The sequence below is a fragment of the Heteronotia binoei genome, chromosome 10 (genome assembly GCF_032191835.1).
Source record: "Heteronotia binoei isolate CCM8104 ecotype False Entrance Well chromosome 10, APGP_CSIRO_Hbin_v1, whole genome shotgun sequence".
NCBI classification, from domain to species: domain Eukaryota; kingdom Metazoa; phylum Chordata; class Lepidosauria; order Squamata; family Gekkonidae; genus Heteronotia; species Heteronotia binoei.
The window spans coordinates 94193352-94207746 of record NC_083232.1 but is presented as its reverse complement, the minus strand read 5'-3'; the positions used below and the strand labels follow the sequence as shown (position 1 = coordinate 94207746).

General features: G+C 47.7%; 1 protein-coding gene across 1 annotated transcript in view; it reads left to right on the top strand.

Annotated features, from left to right (window-relative positions):
- Positions 1-14395, top strand: part of COBL (cordon-bleu WH2 repeat protein) — a 262328-nt gene that overhangs the window by 94473 nt on the left and 153460 nt on the right. The window contains exons 5-6 of the mRNA XM_060247787.1: positions 4020-4064; positions 9180-9268. Coding sequence (XP_060103770.1) covers positions 4020-4064; positions 9180-9268 — 134 coding nt within the window. The remainder of the gene's footprint in view (positions 1-4019; positions 4065-9179; positions 9269-14395) is intronic.

The following is a 14395-nucleotide window of genomic DNA, read 5'->3' as shown; positions in this document are numbered from 1 at the left end:
CATGGTATGTCTCATCTGTTACCAGACCAGAGGAATGCATTCCAATATACCATTCTAATTCATTTCATTATATTATAATCACTTCTAAATTACTATTTCAAATAAATACGCTATAATGGATGGGTGTCTCCAGTGGAAGCATTTACTCCTCCAAATCTTATGAAACTTAACCAGAGTTATAGATATGAAGAACTGTTGAAAAATGATAACCAACTGAAAACCAGGGAAGAGCTAGAAAATATGGACATTAAAATGAGTTGGTGGTTGAGAATACAAGTTGAATCCAGTTATGCCAAAGACAAGACAACAGACTTTAATATAAAACAATATCCATTTGACAAAATGTTTTTTAGGTCCTCAAGAAAAACTAATTTCCAAGCTATACTCATACTTATTACAGATGACGATGCAAGACGAGATTGTAAAAGATTGTATGGTTCCATGGGCGAAAAATCTGGGGTGTAATATTATGCTAGAAGAATGGGAGATGTTGTGGAAATTTAATATCCAACTAACTAAGTTCAGTAACCTTTAAAGAAAATATGTACAAGATGTTTTATAGATGGTACATAACTCCACAGAAATTGTGTAAGATGTATACTAACATGTCTAACAAATGTTGGAAATGTACTAAACATGGTGGGTCCTTCTATAGTATGTGGTGGACCTGTGAGGTGGTGAAAGACTATTGGAAGATGGTCCGTGAACTACTACAGAAAATTCTAAAGACACAGATTCAGTTTAAACCAGAACTATTTTTATTGAATATATATCCTAATGACTATTCCAAAGAGATGAGACATTTGGTAGCACACATTAACACAGTAGCTAGAATTCTTTTGGCACAGAGATGGAAGCTCCAGGAGATCCCCACGAGATTGGACTTGGTGGGGGAAATTCTGGAAATTCTGGACTATTTATCCCAGTTGTTGGCTGGGAAATCTAAGGAAGAAACAAGAAAATATTGGGTGAAACTATATGTTTGGCTAGACGCCCAAGACTCTTAAGATTCTATGGTGTGAATTTCTATCTCCTTTCTCCTGTATTTTATATTATAATATCATTTATATTGGAAATGTAAGCTTAAGTAGACATTTTAATAAGAAGACTTACAATCACTAAAACATACTACTTAGATGCTGATGATTTAATATAAAGAGATGATAATGTGATAATATTTGTATCTTAAGAAAGTATACTACATGCAGATTAGATTATTATAGCACTGATATTTGTAACTCCATTTTTCTATTTCCCTTTTACCCGTTCCCTTTAACTTTCTAGAAAACCAATACAAATTTTTCAAATCAAGAAATACACTATAATAAATAGGATGTACAGCCCTTCTTGGTGAGAATACAAAAGTAAGAACTGAATTAATTTAGCATATGTAATGAGATAAGAAACCAATATGCCTATTGAGTCCCGGAAAGGTATTTGTTCAAAGTTTTGTAATAACCAGGGCCAGCTCGCCCACTAGGCAAACTAGGCGGTTGCCTAGGGTGCCGGGAGGGGGTGCACCAAATTGGCGCCCAGGACAAATGTATAAATTTGCCTTCTGCTGCAGCCACCGCCAGCCCCCTCCCTTCCGCCTTGCTCCACCCACCCCCTGCACGATCAGAGGAGCGTGCTGCAACGAGCCTCGGCCCTACCGGTTTCAAGGCAGCCAGCATCTGAGTGTTCTTTGAAGGAAGAGCTGGAGGAGGCTTCGCTCCTCTCTCACTTCCGATTCCGGAAAGGAGAGAAGCCTCCTCCAATGCTTGCTTCAAAGAATGCCCAGATGCCGGCTGCCTCAAAGCTGGTAGGGCCAAGCGTTGTTCCGGCGTGCACCTCTGATCACCTCCGATCCATGCGCCCTAGGGCCAGTACTGGTAATAACTTGTAATTCAGCAATTTCCCTTTCCATTCTGTTCTTGAAGTTCCTTTGCAATAACACATCTACTCTGAGGTCACCCATTGAATGTCCTTGAAGGTTGAAGTGTTCTCCTACAGGTTTCTCAGTTTTGTGATTCCTAATGTCAGATTTGTGTCCATTTATCATTTGGTGTAGGGTCTGTTTTGTTTGCCCTATGTAGAGAACTGAAAGTCGTCGTTGGCATTCAACGGCATATACAATGTTAGAAGATGAGCAAGTGAACGAGTCTGAGATGGTGTTGATACTGTTAGGTCTAGTGATGGTGTTGTCTGGACGTGTGTGTCATTTGAGTTTATTGCAAGCTCTGGTACCAGTTTCTGTGTTCAAAACAGATGTTGCGTTATTGTGGATGAGGAGTTGTTGGAGATTTGGGGGGGGGGGTTGTCTGTGTGCAAGAAAGGTTTGCCACTCAGTACTTGTGAAAGAGAGCTTTGTCCAATAGAGACTGTAAATCACTGATTGATGCATTTGAACTATTTTGAGTTGAGAGTTGTATGTGACCACTAGTGGCATTCTATTATTGTCTTTTGGGAGCCTGTCTTGTAACAGGTTTTCTCTGGGTACCAGTCTGGCTTTGTTCATCTGTTTCCTGACTTCATCAGGTGAATACTTTCCTTCCAAAAAGGTTTGTTGTAAATCCCTCAGGTGTGAATCTCTGTCTGTAGGATTGCAGTACACTTCACCTTTGAAGTGAATGACAGATACACATATATCGTGGTCAAAATAGTTTTAGCATTTTCTAAGACTCCGTGTGTGTGTGTGTAATCTGCAGGGATAATTGTTACCTGCAGAAATACTCTTACTATCATAGTCTGAAGAACACTTTCTTGTGTTGTGTTTTTAAAGGGGTGACTGCATTTGTCTATTGCAGCACAATTAACCAGAAGCCCTGTATTGCCTTACAGATCAACAAAAATTCATTCCAGCACAATCTTTCCTAAATCAGAGCTTGCTTTGTTGATGTATACAAATGCTTTTGCTGGAATAAATCTTATTGGTCTTTAAGGTGACAAAGAAAAACAAACTAAAATATAGTTATGCACTAGTGCTATTGTACAATATATCATATATACTTTAATTACACATTTAATAATGCTCAGAATATCATTTAAAAACCACAGTCCTATGGTGCTGCATATAAGTACCTAATACTAATATAAAGACGAATGCTCAATCATATAAATACAGGTTAAAAGGTACAAATTATATCCATATACAAGAACCAATACCGAACACATTTCGGCTAAAAGTCTTTCTCAGGGGTAAAATTGAAACTGAGCACTTCATAAATTTAACAAAAATATACATATTTAACAAAAATATACAAATTTAACAAAAAAATACAAATAGGAGAGCCAGTTTGGTGTAGTGGTTAAGTGTGCGGACTCTTATCTGGGAGAACCGGGTTTGATTCCCCACTCCTCCACTTGCACCTGCTGGAATGGCCTTGGGTCAGCCATAGCTCAAGCAGAGGTTGTCCTTGAAAGGGCAGCTGCTGTGAGAGCCCTCTCCAGCCCCACCCACCTCACTGGGTGTCTGTTGTGGGGGAGGAAGGTAAAGGAAATTGTGAGCCGCTCTGAGACTCTTCGAAGTGGAGGGCGGGATATAAATCCAATATCTTCATCTACCTCACAGGGTGTCTGTTGTGGGGAAGGAAGGTAAAGGAGATTGTGAGCCGCTCTGAGACTCTTTGGAGTGGAGGGCAGGATATAAATCCAATATGTTCTTCATCTTCTTCACATTAAAAATAACAGCTTGTATTGTCCAGTTTAGGGCTTAACTTTTCAGCTGTTGCTCATAGAGTCTCACCTAACGCTGCCATTCACCATTCATACTGGTAACTTGTGAGATTTTGTGAATTTTTTTGATGGTCTACCCTTGCGTTTTCTGTCTTTGCACATTCACCAGTTTGTGGCAGAGTCAACATTTCTTGATATATCGATCAGGCACTAACACCCTTTCCTTGAGCTGTAAAGATTGTGTCCAAGAGGAGCAAATGGGAGCTCCCATCTCTATGATACTTGTATGCAAAAACTCCGGGCTACATTTCTAATATTCTTTCTTCCTATTTTGTCCTTTTCTTTTCTTTTCCTCTCCTTTCCAGTTCTTCCATCAAAAGCTCAATCTGAACCTTCTCTGAACTGTAGAGGTACTGTACGATGAGAAATGATTTTCTATTTAAACTTCTTTTTTCTTTTCTTTTTGTGCATGGCTTTGATGACTAACGCGTTTAGGCTTGCGCTTTAAGCTGGTACTGCGCCATTGTGTTTCTTCACATTTTTGTATGATGCAGAGGGTGTGCGTATGGATTGAAATATGCATGTTAGCTAATGACATATTATGAGCGTATTCACGCCATAACAGAAAATAGGAAATGCTCCATTCCTTGTCGGGCACTTAGATGTATTTGAATTACCGGGACTTCATCCGTCTTTTGTGCCGCTGCTGATGCGGTAGACTTCTTCACTATGAGGGATCAGTGGCAAATGCGTGAGCTTGCTTTGGGGCCTAGGCAGCCGTAGTCCAAGTGTGGGAGGTGGCGCCACGAGGATGTCATGCTTGTTGCATGGTGTTATATATGTGATCTGAAACGTGTATATAGTATGGTGTTCTTGCCTGGCTCATCGGAGCCTGCAGGACTGAGCTTGGGGACTCGGGAACAATGGGCAGGAGGATCCAAATCCCTGCTGTCCTGCTCCAATCATTCACTGGCCCCCCTGCTGCTAGCACAGGAACCTTGAGTGTATATATAGTTGGTCCTGTTGGCTCAGTCTTTAGTTTTAGAGTGCAGCCGTATAATATGCTGTGCTAATAAAAGAAGAAGAAGAAGATATTGGATTTATATCCCGCCCTCCACTCCGAAGAGTCTCAGAGCGGCTCACAATCTCCTTTCCCTTCCTCCCCCCACAACAGACACCCTGTGAGGTAGATGAAGATATTGGATTTATATCCCGCCCTCCACTCCGAAGAGTCTCAGAGCGGCTCACAATCTCCTTTCCCTTCCTCCCCCACAACAGACACCCCGTGAGGTAGATGAAGATATTGGATTTATATGCCGCCCTCCACTCCAAAGAGTCTCAGAGTGGCTCAAAGTCTCCTTTCCCTTCCTCCCCCACAACAGACACCCTGTGAGGTAGATGAAGATATTGTATTTATATCCCGCCCTCCACTTCAAAGAGTCTCAGAGCGGTTTACAATCTCCTTTACCTTCCTCCCCACAACAGACACCCTGTGAGGTAGATGAAGATATTGAATTTATATCCCGCCCTCCACTCCGAAGAGTCTCAGAGTGGCTCACAGTCTCCTTTCCCTTCCTCCCCCACAACAGACACCCTGTGAGGTGGGTGAGGCAGGGAGGGCTCTCACAGCAGCTGCCCTTTCAAGGACAACTCCTACAAGAGCTATGGCTGACCCAAGGCCATGCCAGCAGGTGCAAGTGGAGGAGTGGGGAATCAAGTCCTGTTCTCCCAGATAAGTCTGCACACTTAACCACCATACCAAACTGGCTTAACCACTACACCAAAAGAGCGATGTTCACTACCACTTCGCCTCTTCCTTGCGTTAAACCCAGTATATATTAATCAAGGTGAACCCCAGGGGCATGTTGGTGCCCTCAGCCACCAGCAGCAGCTTTGGCAGTGAACCAACCCTGCCCCCAGGTGAGTTCCTCCTTGAAGACATCAAGTCCCTTAAGCGGTTATTTCCTCTGCCTTCTCTTCACTCCCAGATTTCCCTCCTCGCAGTGGCTTTTTAAAGACCAGAAGAACACTGGGTGACCTTTGTACCTATTTGTGTGCTATGTGTAGTTTAGCCTACAATTGCAGCTCTGTACTAAACCAGCAAACTCGCTTCTAGATCAGGGGTGGGGAACCGTTTTTCTGCCAAGGGCCATATGGATATTTATAACATCATCTGCCCTTGATCCCTTCCAGTCTGGCTTCCGTCCTGGTCATGGGGTGGAGTCTGCTTTGGTAGCCCTCACGGATGACCTTAGAAGGCACCTGGATCAAGGCGGGTCAGCGCTGCTGTTGCTTCTAGATCTTACATCAGCATATGACACAGTCGATTACGATCTCATGACTCACCCCCTTGCCGACATTGGAGTTCAGGGGGTAGCCTTCCATTGGTTTTCTTCCTTTCTCTGTGGTCAGGGACAAAGGGTGGCAATTGGCAAGCAGATCTCTCGGCGTTATCCACCGGAATGTGGTGTTCCGCAGGGAGCTATTCTCTCGCCAATGATATTCAACATCTATAGGCGCCCCCTTGCCCAAATTGCCAGAGGTTTTGGGCTGGGTTATCACCAGTATGCAGATGACACCCAGCTCTATCAGCTGATGGATGGCCGGCCGGACTCCGCCCCAATTCATTTGACCAGGGTGCTGGAGGCAGTGACTGGTTGGTAACAGTTGAGGCGGCTGAAGCTTAATCCAGCAAAGATGGAGGTCCTGTGTCTGAGCTGTGGGGAGCTAAGAATGGGTATCCAACTTCCCACCCTGGATGGTGCACCTCTCGTGCCAGCTCAGAAGGTGAGGAGTTTGGGAGTGATGCTGGATGCCCAGGTCACAGCAGTTGCACGGTCTTCGGCAGGCCGAACAACTAGTGCCCTATCTGACTCCCCAGGACCTATCCACAGCGATCCATGCAACAGTCACTTCCAGGTTGGACTACTGTAACTCGCTCTACGCAGGCTTGCCTTTGGGATTGATCCGGAAACTCCGGCGAGTGCAGAATGCAGCAGCACGGTTGCTGACTGAACTGCCTGTATGGGCAGGCAGTCGGCCGTTGCTGTGCAGTCTGCACTGGCTACCAATTGAGTACCGGGTCCATTTCAAGGTTTTAGTATTAACTTTTAAAGAAGGGGTTGGGAACCTTTTTTCTGCCAAGGGCCATATGGATATTTATAACATCATCCGCGGGCCTTACAAAATTATCAACTTAAAAAACAGTGCTCCGGCAAGGGAGAATGATTCATGCCAGCAAAATTAATGCAAATAATTCTTTTTTCTATTTGAAAAAGAATTCTTTTTCTATTTTCTATTTGAAGTCACGTGGGGGGAGCCTAATCTGGCACACACACAGCCAGCCCACTGCCCTAGTCAAATGCATAGGCCCAGGGCTTTTTTGTAGAAAAAGCCCAGCAGGAACTCAGTAGCATATTAGACCACATCCCCTAATATTAGCGTATTAGGTCGCACACTCATTAACATATTAGGCCACACCCTCTGGGATAATCAAGTGCAAACTGAACGGTGACAGTAACTTTTCCAGGCCCTGCAGCAATTCTGGCCGGCCAGCCAGGCCCCAGGGAGGCTACCGCACGGTACATCTGGGCCCTGTGATCCCTGCCTGGCCCTGGGGAGGCTGCTGCAGAGCGCGGCTGGGCCCCACGATCCTCGCTGGCCAGCCAGGCCCCAGGGAGGCTGCCACATGGCTCCGTTCGGTCCAGCAGTCCCTCAGGGCCACACCAAGTTCTCCACCCGTTTTAAAGCCTTACGCTGCCTGGAATCTACATACCTACGGGACCGTCTCTCCCCATACCAGCCCCAGAGGCCTCTATGATCAGCCAATCAACATCCTGACCATCCCTGGCCCAAAGGATGTTCGGCTTGCCTCGACCCAGGTCAGGGCTTTTTCAGCCCTGGCCCCAACCTGGTGGAATCAGCTCCCCAAGGAGATACGGGCCCTTCCGGATTTATTGTTATTCCGGAAAGCCTGTAAAGTGACTTCGAGGGCCGCGTACAACCCTCGGGATGGAGGTTCCCCACCCCTGTTCTAGATGCTTTGGAGGAATTGGCAAAGTGCAATATGGTCTCTGGCCTGACTGTTAATTACCGTATTTTTCGGTCCATTGGACGCTCTGGACCATTAGACGCAGGTGCCTGGCTGGGAGACAAGCGGCGAGATCGCTCCCTGCAAAGTGCTGGGTTTGCGATGGGGGCGGAGGGAGCGATCTCGCCGCTTGTCTCCCAGCCAGGCACGCAAGCGCGGCGTGCTTCCCCAGCGCCTGCGTGCCTGGCTGGGAGACAAGTGGCGAGATCGCTCCCTGCAAAGTGCTGGGTTTGTGATGGGGGCGGAGGGAGCGATCTTGCCACTTGTCTCCCAGCCAGGCACGCAGGCACGGAGAAAGCATGCCGCCCCCTCCACAGCCAGCGCTCGCGAAGCGCTGGGTTTGTGGAGGGGGCGGCGTGCTTTCCCCGTGCCTGCCTGGCTTCAGCTGATGCTTACAGCAAGCGCCAGGATCGCTCCCTCCGCCCTCCGATCCCAGCGCTTGCTAGACAGGCACAGAGGAAGCACCCGCCCCCTCCGCAAACCCAGCGCTTCGTGAGCGCCAGCTGTGGAGGGGGCGGCGTGCTTTCTCCCTGCCTGTTTGCATGGCTTCAGTGCTGATGCTTAAAGCAAGCGCTGGGATCGGAGGGCGGAGGAAGCGATCCTGGTGCTTGCTGTAAGCATCGGAGCTGGAGTCAGGCAGGCAGGCGCGGGGAAGCGCCGGGACGGAGGCAGCAGATTGCCCCCCCCCGGAGGAAGGTATGTACGGTACCTTCGCTCCATAAGACGCACACACTTTCCCCCCCACTTTTTTTTGGGGGGGAAGTGCGTCTTATGGTGTGAAAAATATGGTATATCATATAGAAATACAGAAGGAACTCTCCATTTGCAAGAAATCCATTCCCTGGATCCTGCTGAATGACAAAATACACATATCCTGGGAGGCAGGATTCCAGTATCTCCCAGTAGCAATGCAATCCAATTTCCTGGAAAATATAACAATTGTGACAGTAGCACAATGGGACTTAAAGCTAGCTGGCTGGCTGCTGCATCGTGTGATCAGACTGCAAATAAGTAAAATTGGGGATAATGAATCCACAGATTACAAATACTGTAATCGATAGGGCTGTATTTCACACTTTATATGCTCTAAAAAACGAATTTGCCTTCTGCAATAACACCAGAATGCAGTGAAGTGAGTTAATGGCTTTAAGCTTGAATGCTTTTGAATCAGCTTCTGAAAACTGGCTAAAATAAAGGTTAGTTTGGATTCAAATCATTAACTTGGGGGGGGGGGGAATGACACATGACTTCTTTCCTTCTGCTAGCAATTCATACCGCAGTACCAGAAATTAGAATTCATTTGTGTGTGTTCAGCCATACGTTGCAGCTGCTGATTTCCATCCTCAAAGTTAATGGTTGGGGGGGGGGGGTTTCACCCTTAATTGACGCTCTGTGTGTGATAGGAGTACTGATGAAGTATTTATTTGTATTACAGAGACAAAAAATTCAACTAGCTGTGACCCGGTGGAAAAAGAAAAGAAAAGATTTCTGGGATTTTTCAGAACAAATAAAAGAAGCAGTAAGGTAAATGTGTGATTTTTTTTTTCCTTTTAAAAAATTAAACTAATTATTTCCATTTGTGTTTGTGCCCTGCGGCTAGAACATTTAATACAAATTTGTTGCAACTGGATACCGGGATTGCAGTCCAACTTTCCAGGCTCCTAGTGAGCCGCATCAGTTGGAGTAATTTATGGCCAGGAGTAATTTATAATAATAATAATAAATTTTTATTTATACCCCGCCCTCCCCGCCGAAGCAGGCTCAGGGCTGCTTACAGGACATGGTGGGTCACACCATGATGTAACAATAAATACAACATAACCATTAAAATACATTTCTTAAACCAGCGATTAGATTAAAATTTAAATTACAGTATAAATTAATGGTGCTACAGTCTTAATATACATGTAAACATAGCTTATTGATGCGATGGTTCCATTTATGGCCAGAAGATGTTTGTTATTCTTCGCTTGTAGTCTCTGACCACTTTATTGTCACTGTTACAGAAAAGTAGTTATATAAGAAGAAGAAGACGGCAGATTTATACCCCACCTTTCTCTCTGAATCAGAGACTCAGAGCGGCTTTCAATCTCCTATATCCAGGAGCTAGAGGTTCTGGTGCCCCTAGGCTGAGGCCTGCCCCCTGCCTCCCTCCATTCCTTCGGGCATGTGCAAACTACGTGTGCCCTGATGACGTCACTGGAAGTGATGTCATCGGGCTGTGCTCACTTTGCACGAGTGCTCAGCCCGGCCCTCCCCTGCTTCAAAGGGAGTCGGCCGGCTCCCTTTGAAGCAGGGGCGGGCCAGCTTGAGCGCTCATGGGAAGCATCATCAGACGCCAGTGGGCGCGAGGAGACGGAGGCTGGCGGGTACGGGGGGATGGAGGCTGGTGGGCAGGGGGAGATGGAGGGCGGGGAGGCGGCGGGGCGCAGGGAGGGAAACAGCAGCAGGGCATGGGAAGACAGAGGCTGGCGGGCTCAAGGAGGTGGAGGCCAGTGGGCACGGGGAGGTGGAGGCTGGCAGGGCATGGGGAGACGGAGGGCAGCGGGCGTGGGGAGAGGAGGCGCCTCATGGCACCCCTAGGCCAAGTGGCGCTCGAGGCGGTTGCCTACTTGGCCTACTCTCACGCGCCGGCCCTGCCTATATCTTCTCCCCCCACAACAGACACCCTGTAAGGTGGGTGGGGCTGAGAGGGCTCTCACAGCAGCTGCAGTAGCTATGGCTGACCCAAGGCCATTCCAACAGCTGCAAGTGGAGGAGTGGGGAATCAAACCTGGTTCTCCCAGATAAGAGTGTGTACACTTAACCACTACACAAAAGTGGCTCTCATATAGATGATGAGCAGATGACAAGTGGGGACTCACAACAGAATGTTGTGTAATGTGCAGTAGGAGGACAATCAGCACAATTATGCCAGCAACAATAACAATAAGAATCACCACCACCACCACAATGGGGATAAAAGAGCAGTGATAGAATAATGATGAGGGTATTAGTTAGGAAACTGGAGTTAAGAATAGTACGGTCAGGGGGTGGAATTCTAGCAGAAACTCCTTTGCATCTTAGGCCACACACCCCGATGTAGCCAGTCCTCCAAGAGCTTACAAAAAAGAGCTTTGTAAGCTCTCGGAGGATTGGCTACATCAGGGAGGTGTGGCCTAATATGCAAAGGAGCATATTACTGAGTACAGTAATAATGATAACAGCAGCAGTGATTTGGACGTGAACAATCAGCGAATTCATGGACAGGGATACCCAGAGAATGATTTGGATGCTGGTGGCTACAGCACCCCGAAATACACAGAGGATGCTGCTGGTGGTTGTGGTCCTCTCTCGCCCCAACCCCCAAGCCCACCCGCTGCCCTCTTGCCTCCAGCTGGGACGGGGGCCTCCCATCTCACCTCTGGGGTGACAGCTCCGGCTTGCATCTTGGCACTGCCAGCTTCATCCAGCACCTCCAGCTCCATGGCCAGCAGACGGAGGGAGGCAGGCCTCAGCGCTGACTGGTTGCTCAAACCGAAGAGGCTGAGCACATTGGGATCCAGGCAAAGGGAGGTGTGTGCACCCACACAGGCCCCATCGCAGAGTGCAGCGGCTAGAGGGACGTGTGGAGCAGGGGCAGAAAAGCTGCCTGGTCTCTGTGGCCAGCTGAGGCCAGAGCAGCGGCCTGGCAAGTCCCGGCAACAACCAAAGAGTCCGGAGCCAACTTAAAGCAGACCGGTTGGTCAGTAGCAACCGTAGGTGGAGATGGTGGCTGGTGCAGCGTTCCCATCAGCAGCTGCCACCTCTGCTTCCAGCTCAGTGGATAACCGCGTTGTTTGCATGCGCACAGGCAGCTCGTTTTGTTAATTGGGGGGGATTTAACCCACTGGTGTACAGGAGCGGCGCTGGGGTTTTTGCCGCCCCAGGCAGCCCCCCTCCCACGCCCCCGTCCCTTCCCTTTAAAAGGTGGGGGGGAGATGGAGCTGCTTCTGCCATTTCTCCGCCAGGCAGAAACAGCAGATCTGCCTCCGCCCTCCCATTTAAAGACCCCGGCAGATCAACTGATCGGCTGGGGTCTTTAAATGGTGCTGAGGGGGTCACACAATGTGGTCTCTTTCTTCCACCTGAATCTCGGGCAGGGGAAAGAACAGGCACAGAGCCTTGTCCTCAGTGTCAAGCTGCCTTCCCTGCACGGGAGGCAGCCTGGGAGCGAAGCCAAGCTGCCTCTTTCCTCCACCCAGTCTTGGGCATGGGAAAGAGGCAGAGCTGGACCGATCTGCCTCCCCGCTCCCATTTAAAGACCCTCTCTGATCAGCTATCGGCGGAGGTCTTTAAATGGTGGGGAGGGGGTCACGTGGTGCGGTCTATTTCCTCCTCTCGAGTTTTGGGCGGGGGAAAGAGCCAGTGCGGGGCCTCGTCCTCGCTGTTGGGCTGCCTTCCCTGCAGGGGAGGCAGCCCAGGAGCAAGGCCGAGCTTCCTCTTTTCTCTGCCAGTCGTGGGCGGGGGAAAGAGACAGAACTGTGCCAGCTGGCATGCGGGGGGCGCCTAGCGGCACCCTGTAACCTATGCAGCACCCTAGGCAACCACCTACATGACCTACTCCCACACACTGGGCATGCTGGTGTATTTTTAAAAACTTTGCATTTTTCTGCAACCCTTGGGAGTGCCTAAGTGTACAGAAAAATCTCTTTACCCTCCGTGTGTCCCCTGTCTGTGGGGGGACACACATAGGGGGCACAGTTGGGAACTAGATATATAGATCTGAGGTGGGGGATAGATTAGTGCTTTCTCCTCTCCATTTTCCGAGGTATTAGTTGGGCATTGTAGGGAGTGGGGAGGGTTTGCTACATTTTTTGAGGTCCGAAATCGCTGAGCTTGTCATCCCAGTTTTTCTGGAAATCACCATAAGAGTATTGGGTGTGTAATCATTATGTTGCTTTCAGAGATGATGAGTGAGCGCTAATCTGGTCTTCTCGTGAAAGTCTAGCCACACTACACCAATTTCGCACTAGAGCTTTAATCCTGGTTTAACTGTGTCCCCAAACTGACTTTCTACACTAAAACCATAGAATCATAGAGTCATAAAGTTGGTTTCTCTGATTCTAGTGTAGAAAGTCAGTTTGGGGATAGAGTTAAACCAGGATTAAAGCTCGGCTAGACTTGTATCTCAAATGATGATAGCAAGGAAGCATACGCTTCTCACCCACTTATGTAAACAGGAGGACACAGATCCTCATGCATGTGGTCAAATATAGGGGAACTTTAAGACAGAAGAAAAGATGTTTGGTTCAGTGATTGAGTATGATTGAGGGCTGTTGCGCTTTTGTCTCTGCACAGATCTCATCTGCTTACAGGAGGGGGGGATCATTGTACTCCATTGTCCATAAAAAGGTAAAGGTAGTCCCCTGTGCAAGCATCGAGTCATTACCAACCCATAGGGTGACATCTCATCATGGCATTTTCTTGGCAAACTTTTTGTGGGCTGGTTTGCTGTTGCCTTCCCCAGTCATCTACACTTGACCCCCAGCAAGCTGGGGACTCATTTTACCGACCTCAGATGGATAGAAAGCTGAGTCAGCCTTGAGGTGGCTACCTGAACCCAGCTTCTGCCAGGATTGAACTCAGGTCGTGAGCAGAACAGATACTTGAAGAGGGGCCATGTGTCTCACTGGTAGAAATGTCCACTTGGCATGCAGAAATTCCCACGTTCAGCTCTCAACATTTCCAGTTAACATCAAGAGATGTGAAGGACTTTGGTATGAGAACCTGGAGAGTCACTGAAAGTCTCAGTGGACAGTACTGAACTTGATTGGCCAGCAGTCTGAATCAGTGTTCCCTCTAAGTTGCAGAGTCTTGTGAGCAAAAATTCTACTTTGTGAGCTCCTAGTATTAAAATTGTGAGCTACTGGAATTAAAGTTATGAGCTGCTGCATAAATTATTGTGCTCTGGGGCTATTTTTCCTGAGCCAAGACAAAAATGTGTGAGCTGGAGGCTAAAAATCTGTGAGCTAGCTCAAGCTAACTCATCTTAGAGGGAACACTGGTCTTAATCTAAGGCTGTGATCACACACACTAAATAATGCACTTTCAATCCACTTTCAGTGCACTTTCCAACTGGATTGTACTGTGTGAACTGGCAAAATCCAGTGGGAAAGTGCATTATTTAGTGTGTGTGATCTCTGGCCATATGAGGCAGCTTGATACGATCATGCTCAGGAGAACGTCCAGGGGAGAGCTGTTGGTTTCACGCATGTGAGTTTATTGGCAGTATCTGGTTACTTGGCTGCTGAAATGATGCTGGATTAAGTGGAGCTTTTATCTGATCAGTTTTCGTATTCATTTCTCTTTGGGATAGGCTTTTGCATCTTTGGAAGTGAAATGTGGAGCGGAAGTGTTTATAACGCCCCCCCCCCCCCGGCAGGCTATTCAAGCTGACAGGGCTTTTTCTGTAGGAAAAAGTCCAGCAGGAACTCATTTGCATATCAGGCCACACCCCCTGATGCCAAGCCAGCTGGAACTGCGTTCCTGTGCGTTTCTGCTAAAAACACCCCCTGCCTGCAAGCTGAATAGCTGTACGCAAGGCTTTTTTTCTGGGGGAACATGGCAGAACGGAGTTCCGGAACCTCTCTGTGGAAACAAAATTCTCAAAAAAAAAGTTTAAAGCAAGAC